Source organism: Scaptodrosophila lebanonensis, unplaced genomic scaffold (genome assembly GCF_003285725.1).
Source record: "Scaptodrosophila lebanonensis strain 11010-0011.00,11010-0021.00 unplaced genomic scaffold, SlebRS2 tig00000024-arrow-pilon, whole genome shotgun sequence".
In the NCBI taxonomy this organism is placed as follows: Eukaryota; Metazoa; Arthropoda; class Insecta; order Diptera; family Drosophilidae; genus Scaptodrosophila; species Scaptodrosophila lebanonensis.
This window is the reverse complement of record NW_022060538.1, coordinates 13,714,717-13,735,222: the sequence shown is the minus strand read 5'-3', so window position 1 is coordinate 13,735,222 and position 20,506 is coordinate 13,714,717. Positions and strand designations below refer to the sequence as shown.

The 20,506-nt window shown below is 39.3% G+C and overlaps 1 protein-coding gene across 1 annotated transcript; it reads left to right on the top strand.

Moving 5' to 3' along the window:
• The first annotated feature begins 187 nt into the window (after window positions 1–187).
• Window positions 188–19,425, top strand: LOC115620553 (tyrosine-protein phosphatase vhp-1). Its single transcript, XM_030513839.1, has 4 exons — window positions 188–1,110; window positions 2,712–2,858; window positions 6,461–6,685; window positions 17,988–19,425. The coding sequence occupies exons 1-4, from the start codon at window positions 1,041–1,043 to the stop codon at window positions 18,983–18,985; spliced, it is 1,440 nt and encodes a 479-aa protein (XP_030369699.1). The 5' UTR covers window positions 188–1,040; the 3' UTR covers window positions 18,986–19,425.
• The last annotated feature ends 1,081 nt before the right edge of the window (window positions 19,426–20,506 follow it).

Here is a 20,506-nt window from a genome sequence, read left to right as displayed (position 1 = left end):
TTTACAAACTATAAAAGAATAAATGACAAACTCAGGTTGCCATAAATTCCGCCCGGCGGGAAATGTCAAAATTGACAACACTGCTTGAAACTCAAAATAAAAGGCACCACCGCCAACTGAGTGTTTCAGTCTCAATTCATTCGCCTTCGCGTGAAGTAGTATTTGCGCGTTTCTCTGCTTCATTCTTTATGCTCTCGCAGCCACTGTTACTTGTGCTCAACTGTTAATTGAGTGCTGTTTATGGCTGCCACGCAGAGAACGCTACACCGGTTCAACCCGAGCATTTAATCTGTTATTTAACATGGAGCAGAGCAGACGTACGTGTCGCACATTATCAGAGTAAAAAAAGAAGCGCGTTCATAAATTTATTAAAATACTGTGTGTGTGTATGTGAGTGAGTGCCTCATAGTGTATTGGATCACATAACAACTAAAGTCACGGTGCAAATAATAGTCATTTGTTAGATAGAACAAACAAAACTTTACAAAATTTGAATACATCGGGTGTGCGTTGCCCAAGTATTTTCCTGTGACAAAGTCGAGAGCAATACCAGCTTAAATGTAAAGCGATTACAATTGCACGCGCAAAAGCAACAACAAGTGGAAATACAACTACAACATCAGCAGCAGCAGCAGCAACAACAAGAGACAGTCACAGAGAGATAGCAACAAATGAAAACGGGAAGTGTGTTTGGCGGACAATTTACAACCACAATTTATACCACAACAATAAAAACCACTGGGATTATCTAATAAACCAATAAAAAGCGTCTCAATATAACGAGATTAATATAGAAAGGCAGTGCCTCAGCAGCGAGCAACAAATATTAAATTTAAACAATTTTCGTGTGCAGCCAGCCAGCCTGCCTGTCAAGTGTTCTTTCGTGTTCGTGTGTTTTGGGTTTGTTTCTGTGTGTGTGTGTGCTCAACAGCAACAGCGGCAGTAGCAGCAACAAAAACAACAACAATACGGCAACGTCAACAACACGCAATTGCTGTGAGTGCGACGGAGACAGCAACAGCGTGAGTCATAAAAGTGAAATGAAAATGCGTATAAAGCGAGAAGCGCCTTGTCTTCTGTTATGTATGCCAATCCCAAATAACAGAATTGGTAAGTTCAAAATTAAATAATAAACAAATGAAAAGATAGTTTTACTTTATTGTTTACATTGGCAGGAGTTTGCTCTATTAAAAACACAATTGAGTTATTTTCATTTATCCCACTCAGTAGTGTAGCACTAACAACAACAATAGGAGAAAAAGCATTTTCCCGCTTAATATGTTGTTTTATAAACTGTGTGCTTGAGCGCGCATCCACATTCACACACACTAACAAACATAACACAAATATGTACACATACATACATACCTAGGCTTATACACGTACACAAGAGCATACACACACATGCATACGAAAGCGTGGACTGTCTGTTTGTCAAGCAAACGAGTCAGCCAGCCCAGCCAGTCAGAGTTTCTACTTACTTCATACGTGACTCACATTCGCGTGTCTTTCAAAAATAAAAAAAAAGCAAGAAGCGTTTCAACAGCAACAGCCGCAGTAGCGACAACAACAACTACAACTAAAAATGTAAAGCAAAGCAGGTTTTTGCAGCGGGCTGGCAACACTGCAACGCTGACGACGACGAAACCCGCTTTGAAACGACCTTTCGAGTACGAATTCGTCGACGTACCAACAACAACAACAATAATAATAATACCCCAACAGCAACAACTTGAAAACTTGGCAACGGAGTTTCAAGTCAAAATTGTTGGCCACTCGCTGTTTTTGCGTGTGTGTGTGCGAGTGTGTGTAGTGCATTGGCATGCAATTTTACTTGTTTTTCGTTAACAGGCAACATGCCACAGCAGCAAGAACAACAACAACTTACAACAAGCACAACATTTCCTGTCGAGCGAAAATTGTTTCGGTTCGGTTTATGGTTTTTGAGGCTTTGAGGTCGCGCGCTCATTTGCCATAGCCAAGAAAAGCTGATAAGACATTTTTATTCCACAATACGATGTCGTTTCTTCTGTTATTGTTGTTGTTGATGTATAGTATGTACGTACATACAAACATACATAGTTGCCTTGTAGCATAATAGACAAGGGCTCTAAAAACACTCGTTCGCGCTCTCGAAGTTGCGGTGATAACAGTGTGAACGAATTAACGTTGAAACAGAAGGCACGAGCAATTTGTCACAATACTAATATTTACTATTCTCCTTCATACGCCATAATACATAAGTAAATACATATACATATGTATGTATGTATGTATATACGCATACGTACATACATACATATGTATGCCATAAACGCGGGCCTCAATTGCACATTTTTTGCTATTGTTGTTGTTCTGAGCTGATAAGATGGTGCCTTGAAGTGGCCCCTTCTTTGATTGTTAAAAATATAATAATAAAACAGCAAAAACCAAAACTCTGCTTTACGTAAATTCAGCCATCAAGTGGTGAACGGCAATCGTCGCAGTCATAAAAAACGAAAAAAAATCTTACGTCAGTTTGTCAAACATGCGCGACTTCGACGACTATAACGAACAGTGTACGAAAGCGGTCAACAAAAATTTTTGCGGCTTTTTGTTTTTGCTTTTTGTTTGACAACTTTTTGTGGTCCATTTGTTTACTTAGTTGACGTCATTTGCATTTTTGTCTAACTTATCATTTCCCTTTTGGGCTTCACGTCTATGCATTACAGCAAACCAAAAGGATTATCCAAATAAGCGTTCGCGAGAGAATTTGGCATGTGACGAACAGCTGGCGGCGACGTCAACAACAATGAATGCAAATGGCCCCATTCGGACGCCGCCACTGACGCGCAGCTGCTCCAGTCCAGCGGTCTATGGTGAGTATTCTTAACCAACGATCTATGCCATATAGCACATAATAAAAGGTCTAAGTAAGCTTCAGATTCAATTACAATTAATAGAATAGATCGAGTTTTTAAATTTTTGGAAATTTAAAAATAAAAATGGGTGCTGGCAATAGTACGAAGTTAGTTACTCTTAGTAGGTAGTTAAGTTTGGAAGTTAATTAAACTGTTTTCTGGTGCCAGACCTACTCAAATACTATTGATCTAGACCTAAATCTTCCAGTAGGCCTATATTAAAATTTGAAAATTTATAAAACATTACTATTTTAGTGGTCGGCAACACCAATAAGTCCAGAATGTTTCATACACATGTACATATGTACATATATACATATGTACATGCAATTATGTACATAAGTCGTTCAGTAATCTATACCAGGAAGTTATGGATTAATTTAAACTAGACGTGTGTGAATGTACTTTTGACATAATTATCATCAAATATTATAATAATCAGAGGAAATGGCCGGTTTTTCATTTAGCGTGACTGTACTTGATTGTCGTCGTATCTAGTAATTTACCGTTACAACTGGCTCAACATGTTCATACACACACTCACCTCAGCGCGACAAATTTCTTCGGGCAAAAATATTTGCATGTTTTTGCAGTTTGTGCTTTTAATTGAATTTCATTTCCTACTTTACTACGAGCGATCAGACAAGACAACAACCAACAAGCAATCGCTTGTGATAACTGCGCAGCAGCCCTGGCAGAGACCCCCTTCCACATTTCACACCTTTATTTCCATCTCACACGATAACATTGATTGCAATGTCACCCGCCCCCCTGCACTGTGTTTTTCGCCATGGAACTTGCAGAGACTGGCATTGCTTAACATTATAAACATACATACATACATACATATAAAACGTACATATGTACAAGCCATGTTGTTTTTGTTATTGTTTTAGCACGTGCTCTCTGATATTATACATGACGTTTCGTCTGTTTTACTTTTTCGCATTATGAAACCGACATGTGCATACGAGAAAGCAGAACATGCAAAAAAATTTAACAACAGAATCGCACACTTAGGTCACAACAACAGCACAGTAACAGCAACAACTGCAACAGTAACAGAAAGCACTGAGATTTTCAATGTCATACATTCATGGCTCTCTCTCTCAGAGTCCGAGTCTAATAAGCAGCACTTAATAGCAGTCTAACAGGACGGATTCAGAATGCTGGGTTAGCACACTCAGAAAAAAAATAATTTATTTGTTAAAAAAAAAAATAACTGCACAAATACAAATTATGTTTGGGTAAAAGTTTGTGTAGATAAAGAGAAGGTATGCTTTTTAAATAGTCGATTTAGTTGGCAAGGTTTGTTTTCTGGGAATGTTAATCTTATCAAGAATTGTGTATGCATGTTTGTTCTAAGACTAAATTCTCTGAAAATATTGTTTAAAGCTATGCACATAATCTTAAGAATTAAAATCAAAATATTATTAGGCAATCCTTAGTACACATATGTCATTGTTGAAGATGGGTATACATATATAATTATTTCACAAGAATGCTCTCAGTGTAGGGTTAGCCAAGCATTACTCACTGTCATCAAGAAGTGTCAACACAGTAGAATTACTTCTTACCACCTCCCACCTTCCCCATCTGCTGGATTGCATTGCCCTGCAAAACGTGCGATCACGTCGTATGTAAATAGATTTTTAGTAGTCGGCTTTAGCTTCGTTGTGCGACTTTTATGGCTGCATTTTTGTTATTGCTGATTTGTTTTTTATGGCTGCGGCGAGATTTACGTGCTGCCCAACGCCTCACCTTACCTCATCTCGTCTTGCCACACCTCGCACAGCTCCCGTGCCATAACTTGTCTTGACAGTTTTGGCGCTTACGCACAAGTCGCAAATCACAAGTAATTGCTGCTGTTGCAGTTGTTGTAGTTGCTAGGCGCAAAGTTTTATCCAATTCCTGTTTACAAATATGCGACAAATTGTTATTGATGTTGACTCATTGTGCATATGTCTTTATTTAAACATAAGTGTATATTGTGGTAACCCCCCGTTGGCTTTAATTGCAAATATCTGACACATGTACATACATACATATTTATAAATATCTATATATGTACATATACAAACCTATGTAAGGGTACATTTATACACGTACTTATTTCAGCCAAAGGTTAATTTTGTGGGCTATCAACACGCTGGGCGACAAATTCCATGACTGTCAACCGTGGACTTAAAATGTAATTGTCAAGGGGGAGTTTCCTGAATTGGCTGACTAATCGATAAATGATTTCCGGGCCCATGGAGAATGAGTTGTTAGTTGTTGTGGTGACCCACATAGTCATGCGATGTTGCAGCGAATACAAAGCCCAAAAAAAAAAAAAAACAGAGTCACAGCAATGTACATATGTACATATATTCAGTTGCCATAGTTATCAATTAACAATAAATTAGAGTAATGGGAGCATTGCATTATGCTGGCAAAGGCAACCGCAAGGCATATAAAAACTGAATAGATAGATATACATAGATACAGCTTTTATATATACACAGCTCTATATATACACATCAAATGTATAAATGGACGACGATGACAACAACAATAACAGCAACAATTGTGCGCCTCATTGAAAGTGCTACGAACTCAACGACGCAAATTGCTGTGAGATGGTTGGCAGCCACCGCCAACCACCGCCACACATCGGCCCTGAGGCATGAACTAGCCGCCCACCCTACCAACAGCCACAACAACAAATGCCAATAACGAAAAAATGAACTGCTGTGCGGTTGCATGACTCATGCAACAACAACTACAACAACAAACAAAATGAAGGCGCACAACACAAACAAACAAAAAAAATAAACAATTTGTGTTGTATAGAAAACTTAGACGTAGTAGATACACACATTTTCATGCCCCAGAGCTCGCCAAACACTGCCAATAGATGATGACTTCGCCCGTTGTCGAATCCGTTCATCAGCAGACATCATTATTATTATCATCATCCTCATCAGCAACTCATCCATCCACACTGGCTATTGTGAAATGACGTCTCGAATGCCAACTCTCTCTTTATTTGCACGTTAATGACTGAATGACTGACTAGCCAGACATTGCTGCGGCTTCCTAGCAAAGTGCTTTATATTTTAGAACAATATCTAAAATAGCTTCCATAAGCCTGAATAATATAAAAGAAGAATATAGTGTATCAAATTTTAAATAATTATAACAGGGAGGGGATAGGATTTGACAATTTTTGGACAAGGAGAGTAAAACTTCGGATATCGTTATATAATAATTAGTATTATGCGATGTAAACTCATTTACATGAATTGTTGTCTCTATATTATTTCATTTAAGGTACATCAAATTAATGATAATGTTAGTCAAAGATTGATAGAAACCAGAAACCATCCTCTGGTTTGTTAGGTGCACTTCTCTGTCATTTATCAATATTGTTGGCTGAACTAATTGCATCAGTCTACAAAAATAGAATATCAAATACGAGTACATTGAATATTTGTATTTAAGGAACTTTCCATTGCCTATGAACATTTGTGCTAATTGCCATTCGTTTTTCCTGTTCTCTCTCTCTATCGCCCACACAGATATCGAAACACATCCCGCCTCGCCAGTTTTCCCACATCTATTGCTGGGCAATGGCCGCGATGCCGACGATCCCAGCAGCGTTGGCGCCAACTGTGTGCTCAATGTTACCTGCCAAAGTCCCAGCGAGAGTCATTTAGCTGGCTTGAAGTATATGCAAATACCTGCCAGCGATACGCCCCATCAAAATATCAAACAGTACTTTCAGGAGGCATACGACTTTATAGGTAAGTGTCAATCCTCTCTTGCCTATCTGGAGAGTTCAACCTCCAGCTTAAGCATTAGACTTTAAGTTGAAGTTGTAGTTGAGTTTGGATTTGAAATTGAGTTTACAGTCAGATTCGCGCTTAGTCATCGTCGTCATCGTTGCCCGTTTTGTGGAACTGCGATTGGAAAACGTGACTTGTTATTGGATGCCGTGGGGTTTTGCATAACGGTAACGAGACGACGATTTAAACAGACTTCTACGTACAAACCCACTTCCCTTTTGCGCCGTTTTGTAGCATGTTTGGGTTTTGGATTTGTTGTTGTTCTTGGTGTAGTTGTAGTTGTTGCTGCAGCTCGTTTCGTTCAATGGAAAATTCATACACTGCTTTTTCTTTGCTTATTCTCTTTCTTATTCTTATTTAATTTTTTGCGCTGTCTTAAGCACTTTCTGGCCTCTATTTTAAATGAAAGCAGCAAATATACAATTTTATATACATACATATATACATATGTGTATGTACATATGTATATTAATTACCATGGCAAAATCTGCTGACGTCAATCGCATTTTTCCATATGTATGGAAAATGCTTCGTACATACATACATATTTATATATGCGATATATTCTTAAGCTTTTATTTTTGTTTTTTATTAGATCACTATTTGGCACGTGTGGCGTAGCTAATCACGAGCCTTTGTTGTTGTTGCCGTTGTTGTTAGTGTCGCTTTAAATGCTGTAAATATTTCATTTAGAATTAGTAGACAGGTAGGTCATCAGCAACAACAACAACAACAACAACAACATGAACAATAATAAGCTGTTCAAATAAAAGGCAATTCAGAGACAACACGTCGTATGCGCAACAAAGCATTCCAAAACGCGCGCTTCCTTTTTGTCTTGTGGCCGGCCCTCTCTCTGTCTCTCCCTATTCTCCTTTTCTCCAGCTCCTACACTTTCCACGCCATTCGTAGCCGCTGTCGTTGTTGTTGTCATTTTGTTATTGTAGTTGCTGTTGCGTGTTGGCGTTGGCAGACAGCTTGGCGGCGTCGCAGGCAACGTCGTCATCGTCGTTGCGACTCGTTTGCGGCTTCAACTTCGTTTCCTACCCATTATTGTGTGTGTGTGTGTGTATGTGTGAGTGTGACTGGGGGTTGGGGGCAAGCTCCTGTATTTTATTTGCTTTGCTTTCCCTCAGTATTAACCCATTTCAGGCCACGCTTCGTCTTTTCGTTAAAAGCTACTCTACAGGAGAATGCTTGGGCCAAATGTGATATAAGAAAGAAGGCTTACTGAAAATAAAAGGTAACCTAATTTCCTTCAACCAACTATAGAGGAGATGCTGATTTTATATTAGAAATTTCATGTTTTCTTAATGGGACTCCAACCTCAACCTAAGAATCGTTACAAGTAATTTTTTTTTATATCTTAGTCATAAAATTAAAATATGCTTTCTATAAAACTTCAGGTTTCTCGGAATTGTTAAAATGAAAAATGAAAAATTTGATTGTGATATCAAAATAGGCAAAAGGGTTATTTGAGTAACGGTGGCTTTTACACCGATTAGGAGCTATAGTTATAATATGTATACCTTTTCACACCTAGTCTTTTATCTAACTGTGGGCCTTAATGGGTTAAAGAATAAACGGTTAGTCGTCCACTTATGTCCACTTTGCTACTATCTTGTATGTATATTTCTCACATTTTTTTCCTCTTCTATTTCTTCTGCTGTCTACTTTTGTTTGTAATGGACATTTTATGCAAATGTGACGTAAGCAGTAGCCGCAAACGTCCTTACTGATAAGCCCAAACACACACACATACACATAGACGGGCAATGAAAGCAAGGGTTGCCCGAGACTTGCGTCACGTACGCATTCCTGCCTTTTGTCCTCCACAAAAATCGAAATTTGTAAAAGAAAAGGGGGTGTGCCTGTTTTTTTGGCCAGCACTGTTGCTGCTCATGTTGCATGACTCATCGACGTCGACGGCGTCGTGGCCGTCGCTGGCGTCGCTCACAATGCACAATGTGGAACACAATTACAACAACATCAGCACTCCTTGTAGCATTCAACCAGCCGCATCGATTTTTGTTTTGTACGTTTTTTTTTTGTTGTTGCTATTTATTGCGCGCGCCGCCCGCCACTGGCACTTCACCCCCGCAGCCAACGTTATGCCGCCGTCAACGCCAACGACGCGTCGCTGCCGTGCTCTTTGGCATATGTTCTATTTTTAAAGCAGGCAGTCGCAGCAGGACGAAGTGTGGCGCGGGCGGATGTTGAAATGAGACGGGCAAACGACCGCCAATTGTTTTGCACTCGCTCCCAGCGTGCCACAAAAATTTCTGCTTACGCTGAGCGTTCGTGTGTGTATGAGGGTTCCTGTTTATGAATGAGTCATCGCCATCGTCGGCTGAATATCCTTGTGCGTGGCCTCGACTGTGACGCGACGGCTGATGGTCAGGTGCGTGGGTCGTCGTCAGTTGAGTAAGAACAGCTGCTGACTTTGTTGTTGTTGTTGCTGTTATTGCAAGGCAAAAGCATTACATGCTGAATACTTAAATATTACCAATTATATTACTGTATAGTGCGTATTTCTTCTGCTGTACTAAGTAGTTGTAATAACTATCAACCAACTAGCGAGCTAAATAGAAAAATAATATTCTTTACTACACCTTAGTGCGTGACTTTTAGGAGACCTGCAAGTTGTCGGTTTCGCAACTCACATCCATCCATTGAGTGGAAAACCCAATAAAAATTTGATTGATAATGCTACTAATTATTAAATAAAAATGATAGATTGTCCATTTTGAATTAATCGTTTTTATTTTTTAATAAGTTTCTTTATGTTTATAATTTTATTTTATTAAGGGCTGTTTTGCCTAAACTGTGAGTGATATTCCTGTAATTTTTAAACATGCCATTAGTTAAACACAAGTTTTTCATGAGATCCATCTTCCTCAGATACAAAATATATGTAACTGTAATACTTAGTTTCAGTTTTGAATGACACCTTAAGGCTTGTGCCTATGCATGTGCATACATACGCACGTACATATGTATATAGTATGTATGTATGTACCATGTGCACATAAAATCAATGCCACCCCAAAATTGTACCAGAAAACACCCACTCACCTATCAACCACCTCAGCAACAACAACAGCAAGAGCAATAGCAATATTACCATGCCACCCACCCACCCTTCCACTAAAGCATCTCCACCCATTCCAACACCCACCTATTAGGCTAAGCATTTTCAAAATATATTTTTATCTTTCTTCCGCTCTCTCCCTCTCAGTGTGTCGCACTCGCCTTCAATCAAGTTCTCCCATGCTCTTTCATATTGCGCTGCCAAAACACATTAGTATTGAAACACGAAGAAAAAATTAAACGAGAAATACGACAGCGGCAACAAAACCAACAACAACACAACAACAGCTACAGCCACAACTGAACTGTATGAGTCATGATTTTCATGAGACCGACCGACCGTCCATACGTCTGCTTCTGCTTTTTTCCTCTTCTTTTGCTTGTGTTTGTGCTTCTGCAGCTCTCGTCGTCGCCAGCTTGCCTTCTGCGCATTCGTTTTTTTTCAGTCGTTCGCTCATTTGTTCGCTTTAGCTGTTGGGCATACTTGACGGCCCCCTACAAGCCGCCTTCTGCCCCTACTCGCCCCGCCGGTCCACTTAGTGTAGCCACCCGTCGTCACCTTATGCTTATTATTATTACTTTTATTGTATGAATGTATGTATGTATGTATGTAGGTACGAATGCTTTGTAGATATGCTTTTATGTAAGTATGTACGAGTATGTTCGCCTGTATTTCATACTTATGATTTCTCATTGTTGTCGACATTTTGCCGTTGGCGGGCACTGTCGCTGAAGATGGGGAGGAGGAGATTGGGACCGAGGGAGCAGAGACGGGTGCGCATGTCAGTTTCATTTCATTCATATAACAGCACTTTTGTGTCCGCCAGCCAGCCAGCAATAAACGGACCCACAGTGGCTGGCAAGGCAAAGCGTGGTTTGGAAAGCACGAAAATCTAAAAACTATATGCGAGTATACGTGTTTGTATGTATGTATGTTTGAGCTCGACATATTCATCATGGAGCTCATTAGACGACGCTGACTGCGACGTCGACAGCACCGGCAATGCTGACTGAGTGAATTGTTGTGTTTGGATTTTAGTTTTCGGTTTTTGGTTTTTTAGCGCACTAATGTCATTATGCTAGCCACTGTTGTCATTAACAATGAAGCACTAGCAACCACTTGGCCTAGAAACCAATCAAAGCTCTGTTGAACCCCAAAAAGCGTTTTTACCATAGTTGTTGTTGTTGTTACTGCTGTATGTATAGAAATTGTATTTAAGGAGCGCATTTATTTTATTGTCAATTACTTTACTCACTTCATTTGATAAAGAACAATCATTTTTGAAATAACGCCACCTTGTCTGATTAGGCAATATATTTGTGTGTGCACAGCCATATCACTTATCTAACTATGCACACACTCGAATAATAAACTAAGGCCTCTACTACCCTATTGTACATATGTATATGTATACATAGGTATGTTCATATCATGAGTGTACTCGGCTATATGCTAAGCACCGACTATCTAACAGCCATAAAAACTTGAAGCGGAGCCCAACATTTCAAATTACTTTCTTGCGATGTCCCCATGCTTTTTTTGTTTAGGCGATCCCGTGATAAGAGAGGTCATTATTTTCACAAATGTTGAAAAACCTGACAGGTTCTACAGAAAAAAAAAACAGTGAATCATGCTTATTTTGAACAAATTTAAAATTTGCATATATGTATTTGCATTTGTGTTAATTATTTTCAGGGCTTCACCAATTATTTGTGCAAATGAGCAAAGAATTAAAGATTTAATAAAATAAATACTTTTTGATTACGCACAGAGCAGTTACGAGGCTTTGAAACGTTCTAAAGAATAGATAGAATGGCTTGAAACTGAACCATATTAATTGTAATATTCATAGGTCTGTCTAAAAAAAATCCTTTGTAGAATTTGTTTCCATGAAGCCCAACTGCATTACAAAATTGTCAAAGCGATGCTAGTTGCGATCGACTTAAGATGCATGATCACTAAGAACTGTAATATCCATTGATTTGTCGTAATAATCACTTGCGGAACTTGTTTCTTTGTAACTCATTCTACAGCCCAGTAGAAATAGATAGTCGTCACCGCGATCCTAGCCAATTGAATCAGAATTTTAAAATGAAGCTGGAACTCTTGATGGTTATAAAAATCAAAAACCTCCATGGAACGGTTTTTTCTTTTCTTTTGGTTAAGAAAGTACGGATACTAAGACTAATATCAACAATGGATTGGTTTTGTAAATATTAGTATATTTACGTGATTCAAAACCACATTGCACAGTGCCGTCTTCAGATTCTACTCCTACTTCTATTTGATAGTACGAAACTCGTATTTTTATCTGACTTGTGTGTAAATGCTCATAAAAACGCGTCAACTGATTAGATAAAAACCTTTATATACATACCTATGTATGTACATAGTAGTTGCAAATAGACAAGGCGCAGTTCTTAAGTACATATGTGTGTATATATGTATATACTCGTATGTATTACTTTATGTATCGCTTGCACCATTCGTCATTGGCCTGTCACAGTAAAGAGGCCAGAGATCGGTGATCCTGTTAAGGTAGCCAGCCAACTAGCCAGCCGGCTCGTTGGCATGACTAAGAATGCCGGATCAGCGACGACCTCGAGGCGACATTTTTGTCATTCTCTGTTAGAGCTCTCTATAGAAGAGCTCTGTTGTGACCATTTTGTACATATGTACATATATGTATGTATGTATGTGTTGGCCCCGTGCATAATTTCAATATTCGTCAGCGTGCTATTTTTAAAATGCAAAACAAAAATCTTCATGCAGGAATTCGAAATTCGAATTTCGTCGTTTTCTTCATTTTGTTTTATTTGTTGTGCCGGGCGCACACACACACACACATACACGCGTGTTTTTTTGTTGCCAAGAAATGCGAATAAAACACTTAATCATATTACAAGGAACAACGCATGCATGCGTACATGCCTCCGCCTCCGCCCCCGCCTTCTTTACACACTTCTTACTCATGCTTTAAACAACATTAAAAAAAAAAGAAAAAAGTAAAAAGTACAACTACAACAAATTAACATGCGCCCGCGCATTTTTTCTCCGATTTGTTTATGAAATTGTTGTTGAGTGTGTTGCGCATGCTTTTCGCGATTTTTTCTTTCAATTCAATGAATCACGAGCCGCCCCCTTTGGCAGTCGCTGTACGAGCGGTTGTTGTTGTTGTAGTTGTTGTACGTCTTGAAGCTGTGAACTTGAAGGCAACTTCAAAGTGCAGCGCCTTACAAACTCTTTAGCGCTATTTCCGCAAGACGCGTCCAGTATCAACAACAATTTACCAACAAACATCTAACAAAAAGCTCAGCCTGAAGTTGAAGGTCAATATTTTGATGCTGAGTGTTATTTTTGTTGGTGTTGTTACTTGAGTTTTGTTGTGTTATGGCTAAGCGTGTGATTCATGCCAATCGTCAGATAAGGTCGTCCAATGTCAGCTGCCTTTGTGCACTTATCATCGACAGCAACAAAAGGAAATGTATAAAAACGCATCCTGCGTCATCCTCTGTCGGTAGCGACGGCAGCGCCAACGCCAGCAGCGACAGCGACAACACCTGCCGTCATCAGGTTCCCGGTTCTCAGAGTTCTGTAGTAAGCATGACTTGGACTCGCCCGTTGGCTTCTGCCGACTGTGTGAGTAAGCGCGCTTTTTTAATGATAAACAGCAAAAGTAATTAAATATTTTAAAACAAACAAACTACTTGTTGCTTGACGACGACGCCGTAACGCCTGTCTCGGACCTTACCGATATCGGCCATTTAAGATGTGTTCAGACGTGCTTTACAAACCTAATTTGTTTAAAATTTGAAGAAATTAATGTGCATAATGGACTTGACACACTTGAAGGACATTTGATATGGGAGGTTTACTTTTGATTAACTTTAGACAAGAAATGAATATAAATTCATTCGGCTCGATAATCCTTAATTCCTTTTAAGTAAGCTAATCTCGGATTTGGCAAAATAGTTGTTCATTTGCTTGGAGTGACTGAATTTAGTATTATTTTTATTACTCTTAATACGATGGTTGTTGGTGCTGCTGCTGCTTGTATTACTTACTGCTTTTGTTGTCGGCTATGAGTCAGAGAAGTTTTGTTTGCTTGTTCGCTTGTGTTTGCTTTGCCAGTTTTGCGTCTAGGTAGTACATACAAGTACGAGTACAATAAACGACTTGGCAGACTGACCCTTCGAATTTGTGCGCTGTGCTTAATCATCGACCAAGACAAAAGTGAAACATCAAATGCAACAACAACAAGAACAACAACGAGAACACCAAAAACAAAGACAACGACAGTGTCATCATTGCAGGCACAGACAGCCGGCGCCACTTACTCGGTGCTTAGTCGGTCAAAAGTATCTCGACACTGCTGCGTCACAGGGACAGAAATGTGAGGCATTCTTGCCGGCTGCCTATCTGTCAGATGCGCGTCTACCGCTTGGCCCAATTGTTGCATTGTGCCGCATGACGCACAACCGTGTACACCCCAGTGTATCTTTCCCATACGCACATATTTGTATACTCGTATATGCATATGTACTATACATGATGCAGCAGCCAGCCAGATCGGCCAGAACGGCGGCGACATTAGTGACTGCACTTAATCATCGAGAGATCGGGCACGAAATGCAATCGAGCGTGCCACTTGTGAAAAGCGCGCGCATTACGCATCAGCGCCCCAAAAATGGAGTCACGATGAGCTGAGCGCTGAGCTGAGTTGAGTTGCCCTACTAGATGATTATAATGATGGTGATGACTCTACTTGTATATATAAATATACATATCTACAATACATTGAATGTGGACTATGGACAATGACTGCAGCTACATACTATACATACCTTAGACATTTCCAGGCACGGCACGATTTTAATTTCGATTCTGATTTCTCATCGCTGGACTATGCAACTGGCAGTTGTTGTTGCTACTGCCGCTGCTGTTTAGTCATAAATGTCGCATGGCTAGGGGATTAGTAAGCATACATACACGCATACATATCGCCAATGGGCAATTAGTAGTAGTAGTAATGGCAGCAGTAATACCAACAAAAATCAATTGACCTAGCCGGCATTTTTAGAGCGTGCGTTTCCAAGTTCCGTTTTCGATTTCGCAACAGCATCAACAATAGCAAGAAGAAAGAGAACCCTAGCAGCATTAAGTAAAAGTGTGTATGTACATATGTCTGTATAAACAGACACACATCCATACATATGTATGAATGCAAATCTTTCCTCTAGCCCATGACTCACTGCCTTCGCCTGGCGTTTATGGCGCGTTTTATGCGCGTTTTTAACTGTCTGAGCGACGGGGTCATTAACTAAGAGGATTTATGAGCACAACCGCGGTGACCAGTTGTCTGTCTGTGCCTCGACTGCTGTTGCTGCTGCTTCTGGCGACATACCTACACACATGTTCATAAATCTATATTCACCCAGATATACATATGTATGTACATATATCTGCGAATGCACACTTAACGGTGTTTATTTTTAGACCAGCTACTTGTGGCCAGAAATAGACAAACAAAAAACTCCCTGCTAGCCAAAAATGGTCGTCTTTAAATTCTAATTGTTGTCATCAGTCTTAGAATTTTGTATCGGCCTATGCTATGGCATTGCTCGAATTACTCGTAATGTTTCGGATTTTAATCAAACCATGCATGAAAACACAATAACAACTATAGGATGTTTGTTGTTTATTAAAGAGAATTTTAGGCCCCCCCTCGAAGGAATAGCGTAATGGGAATTCACATACAATTCGTTGGAAAACTGTGTTGAGCTTTTCAGTTCATCGCTGGCTGTGTCCATTTCATTGGAAATATGAGGCTTTCCAGAATTCAATGTACGAGTACAGCATTCATTTTAGATACAATAAATTGTCTGTTCAAATAATTTCATGTGTTATAATGGGAAAGATATTTAGGGAGTATCCGGATAAAAGAGATGTCTATTAAGAGAGTTTTCATTGTATAGTATTCTCATAATACCGTACATATTGTTTTTGCCAATAAATTTACAATGGATTTGATTTTATTTTACAATACTCAAAACAGCATTATCATGCCAATATATCGATGTTATCAAATATTGATAGCTTGATTTGATTACCAAGCCACTTCAAGGCTTGACGTATGATCTAGAAATAACTTTGGGGTTGTCATGAATTAACAAATCATACCTACATACTCGTACAATATGTGCATACGTACTTGTACATCCATTTGTATGGATGACGGAAATCATGCAATTATCAGGGCCCTTGAAGAGCTTGAATATCATATGTACATATGTATGTATATATACATTTCTGTATATACAGATTATGCCTATTAGTTTTGTGTAAAGTGTAAGCATTTCCTAATCAGCATGACGAGACATGTCGGTCCGTCTAGATGGACGCCTAAATTTCGGAAACGTTTGAACCCATATTGAGCAAACACTAGATTTATATTATATGCATATGTATGTATGTACATGTACCTCTTCCTCCGAATTTTGTCAAAACTTTCTATAGTTCCAAAGCTACATTAACTAAAATGCATACATAATTTAATTATAATTCTTTAAATGAATTTTACCGTTTGTAGCTTGACATGCTTTTTTCTACATAGACACATTCATTTTTTTACATAAATACATAAGTACATATGTATGTATGTATGTATGTATGTATATGATAGTATACGGTTTCCCATTCTTAACTTATCAGCCTCTTCTTTGCACCCCATTTCATTGATAAATCTAATATATTAATATACATATATGTATGTACATACATACATACATACGTGCACTCTATTGATAAATGGATTTGTCAATTGCTCGAAATTTCCTAGGGCGTAAGGGCGATGCAATTGAACGAGGAAAGCATGCGCACCACCGCACCACCTCCTTATCAAATTGAAGTGGGCTGGTGACCAAGTGTTTGCCTGACTAACTGCTGATAAGGGCTGTTGGGCAGTTAAGGGCCGAGTGCAATATAATGTGTACTTGTGTGTATGTATGTATGCAGATAGCTTACTTGATTAAAACACTTAAGCGTGTGTACCTGGGAACGACGCCACCGATATGACTAACGGGCTGTTATTTGATGGGCTATGACTGCGATGACGAAAATGATTGAAAAGGTTTTGCTTTTGGTGCTTGTTGGCTTTTATCAGCTGTTTCGAAATCGCTAAAGTCAAGTGTTATTACCGCCTTATTTGCTTTATGAGTAATGCCCGCTGTTGCAAGAACGTTGCGATCGGTGAGCGGTCGTTCAGTATTGTTGCCATCCCTGGTCACACACAGATTAGATTGCCAGGGCTGCTTTCTGCCCCACAATATCAAAAAAGCACAACAAAAATTTAATGCCGTATGCTTATCTGGTTCAAAAATATCAGCGTAAATTGTATGCACGCGTGTGTGTGTGTGTGTGTGCGTGCGTGTATATGCGGTGTTTGTATACCTCTATAAAAATGTACAGAACAGCTAAAAGCGAATGTTTTTGATATTGTGTGACTCATCCATCCATCCATCGCAGAGATATACACAACACACAGACACACAGCCACACACGCGCACACGTCAATGCAAAAACAACAACGGTTGAGAAGAGCACATTGCTGTCTGTGTTGTGAGTAGAGAGAGCATGGCGAATAGCCCAGTATATACGCAATTTACCAACACTATTGAAGCATTATCGACGACTTGCCGTCAATGAGCAATGAGCGAGCGAACAGTATCAACAGCAAACATGAAAGAAAAACAGTACAAGAAAAGTTTCTCCTCTTACAAAGTTGTTGTTTGTAGCAGAGAGCAGTGTGTTTGTTTTTAAGAAGGGGGAGAGGTGATGGACGCCAATCATTTTGCGTTATCGTTAAATTTCATGCCGTGCTGTTGAATTTTAATTTTTTGCTCGTTTGTTTTTGAAAAATGTTTTTATTGCAACTCTAATTGGATTTGATGGCGATGCTGATTGTTGTTGATGATGCGATTGAGCAAATAAAGCGCCTCATGGCGTCACAGAGCAGCACATTAATTGTTACTTATGCATACATACATATGTACATACAATTGTATAGTATATACATATATATATGTATGTACGTATTTAAATACAGTACATATCAACTGATAAGCCAATTTATACTTAATCTCACCCCCTTTCTTTCCCTTGTAATTGCAGAAGATGCACGGAAAACAGGTTCCCGAGTCTTGCTGCATTGCCATGCGGGCATCTCTCGAAGCGCCACCATCGCCATTGCCTATGTGATGCGCTACAAGTCTCTATCGCTGCTGGAGGCTTACAAGCTGGTGAAAGTGGCCCGACCCATTATCTCGCCCAATCTGAACTTCATGGGCCAGCTGCTGGAACTGGAACAGAGTCTACGCAAGAGCGGCGCCTTAGCCCCACTCTCACCGGCTGTGGTCAATCAACAACAGCAGCAGCAACAACAACAACATGCATCTTCAACTAGTCAGTTACTGGAGCTGCCAGAACAAGAGGCTGCGGAAGAGCAGCTGGAAGGCGCCAACTATCGCCACAGCAGCAGCAGCGTAAAATGCAGGAAAAGCAAATCTGATAGCGAAGCCATGGACGAGGATGTCTTTGATGACTTTGATGAAGTGGACAGCGGCGCTGGCAGCAGCAACTGCTCCTCGCGTCTCACATCGCCCCCAATAACACCCAGTACGCCCGATGATGAGGCGCCGCGCAGCTCAACGTTAGCTAAAGCAATCGTCGATTTAGATTCGCCCGGCTCGAGCAGTAGCAGCAGCCGCAGCAGCGGGATCTGCTCCTTGCTCTCAAGCTTATCATCAAACACCCCTAAACATAGCTTCTCCCAACTATCAATACCGCCTGCCGTGTTGGTGCCCAGCAGACCGCTGGTATCGTCTAAACGCAGCTCTCCCGCCAAGCTGAGGCTTAATCTGGAGACAACCTATGCGTCCATGCCTCCTTTCTCCTGCATATCCACACATAATGCCAGTCTACGCAGTCCGCTGCAGCGAGATCCGCCTGCCACGCCCAGTTGCGAGTTGGCACCTGCTCTGACGCCAACGCTCCAGACAAATGCGAATGCGGTCGAAAACAATAATAACACTAATAATAGTAATAATAATAATAATCTGATGGTAGCCACATCGAGCGAATGTGGAGGCCACCGCCCTTGCTGTGAATAAAATAATAAAATAAAATGTAATTGTGTAAATTTGTAGCCACTAAGCGATTGCAAATTTGTATTTTTATATCCTAGGCAGGATTTAAGAAAACGGTTGATGCATCAAAAGCACATCAATCTAACAACAATTTTGCAAAATTTTCAAAACCAATTTTTTGAAACGGGGCAACACCTTTAAACATAAACCATTAATTTATAAGCGTACGTTTGTACTTGCAATTGAAATTTCTATTACAATATTGGTCGTTTGTTCATTGAGTGATTTGTATAAAAGAAAGAATGTTAGGGAGCCTAAGTAATATGCAAAGAAACAACCTGACATTGTCGACCACTAAATTAATGTTTTAAAGCCCCTGCTTAGTGTTTAATTTAGCTTAATTTTTATGTTAAATCGCTTTTTAGTTTTTAAGGATTTCTTAATACTATTGCAACTTAATTTGAATGATACCAATCAGAAAGTCGCACTGCAAATTTCTATACAGCTTAGGCAAGTGTTAGGCCCCACACCTTGCCACGGACCCAACTACCACTTGGCCATATATACGAATATACAAACATAAAACTGTTCTAAGTTTTATCCAACTATTGTCCTACACCAACACACCATAATGTGCACACACATCACATATGTACACACTAGAAACTCCACTTATTGTACATTTAAATTTCTTCAAGTGAGAGCTCAGTTGTTTTATTTTGTGTTTGTGTTTTCTAGTTTTAATTATTTATAACAGTTTGAACGGGAGTGAATAAATAAATACAATTGAATTAACTTGATGTAGCGTCTAAGTCCTACCATTTAAGCATGTGTGTTAAGAAAAAAGAAAGTATATAAAACGTAACTAAATACAATTAAAAAGTCTTCTGATTTGGGAAGGAATTTGGATTTAAAAGCAATTTCTGTACGTTGAATACTTACGATCTTCAAATATCCATGGCAGTCGTTTAGTTCAGGATCCTCACCTTCATGCCGAACATTTAATTTTTTAACATTAATAAAGCTAGACCAATTTTTGATTAGCAGCACGATATATTGTATTAAGTAATACATAAATTAGGGAAGTGTCTCAAATTCTGCCTTTGTTAGAAGTTTTCTTGTTCGAATCTTCAATTTGATTGGCTTCTAGAAAGTAACTTGCTATTATTGTGCCTTGTGATCAACAGCTACTGTGATTAACTGTTGCTTTTTGCAGTTCTAGAGCTACTTTATATTAATACATACATACATACATATGTATGCAAAACTTGGTGTGCATATTCTCCTACAGGAGAAAATTATTTTGTTTATAAAAGTTGTGATTCTTTAAAAAACTGCAGGCTTAACTTTTTCAAAACTTAGTATACGGGTATTTCTTTTTTTTTACTCCTGGCTTGTACTCTTTACTGAGGTAAGGTAAGAGAATATTGTTTTTGCTGTGTACATATGTATGCACATACATACATATGTATGTACATTTGTAACATTCAAAACTTCACAACCCCAAATCGCAATGACCATGAAAAACTTATCCATTATTAAAAA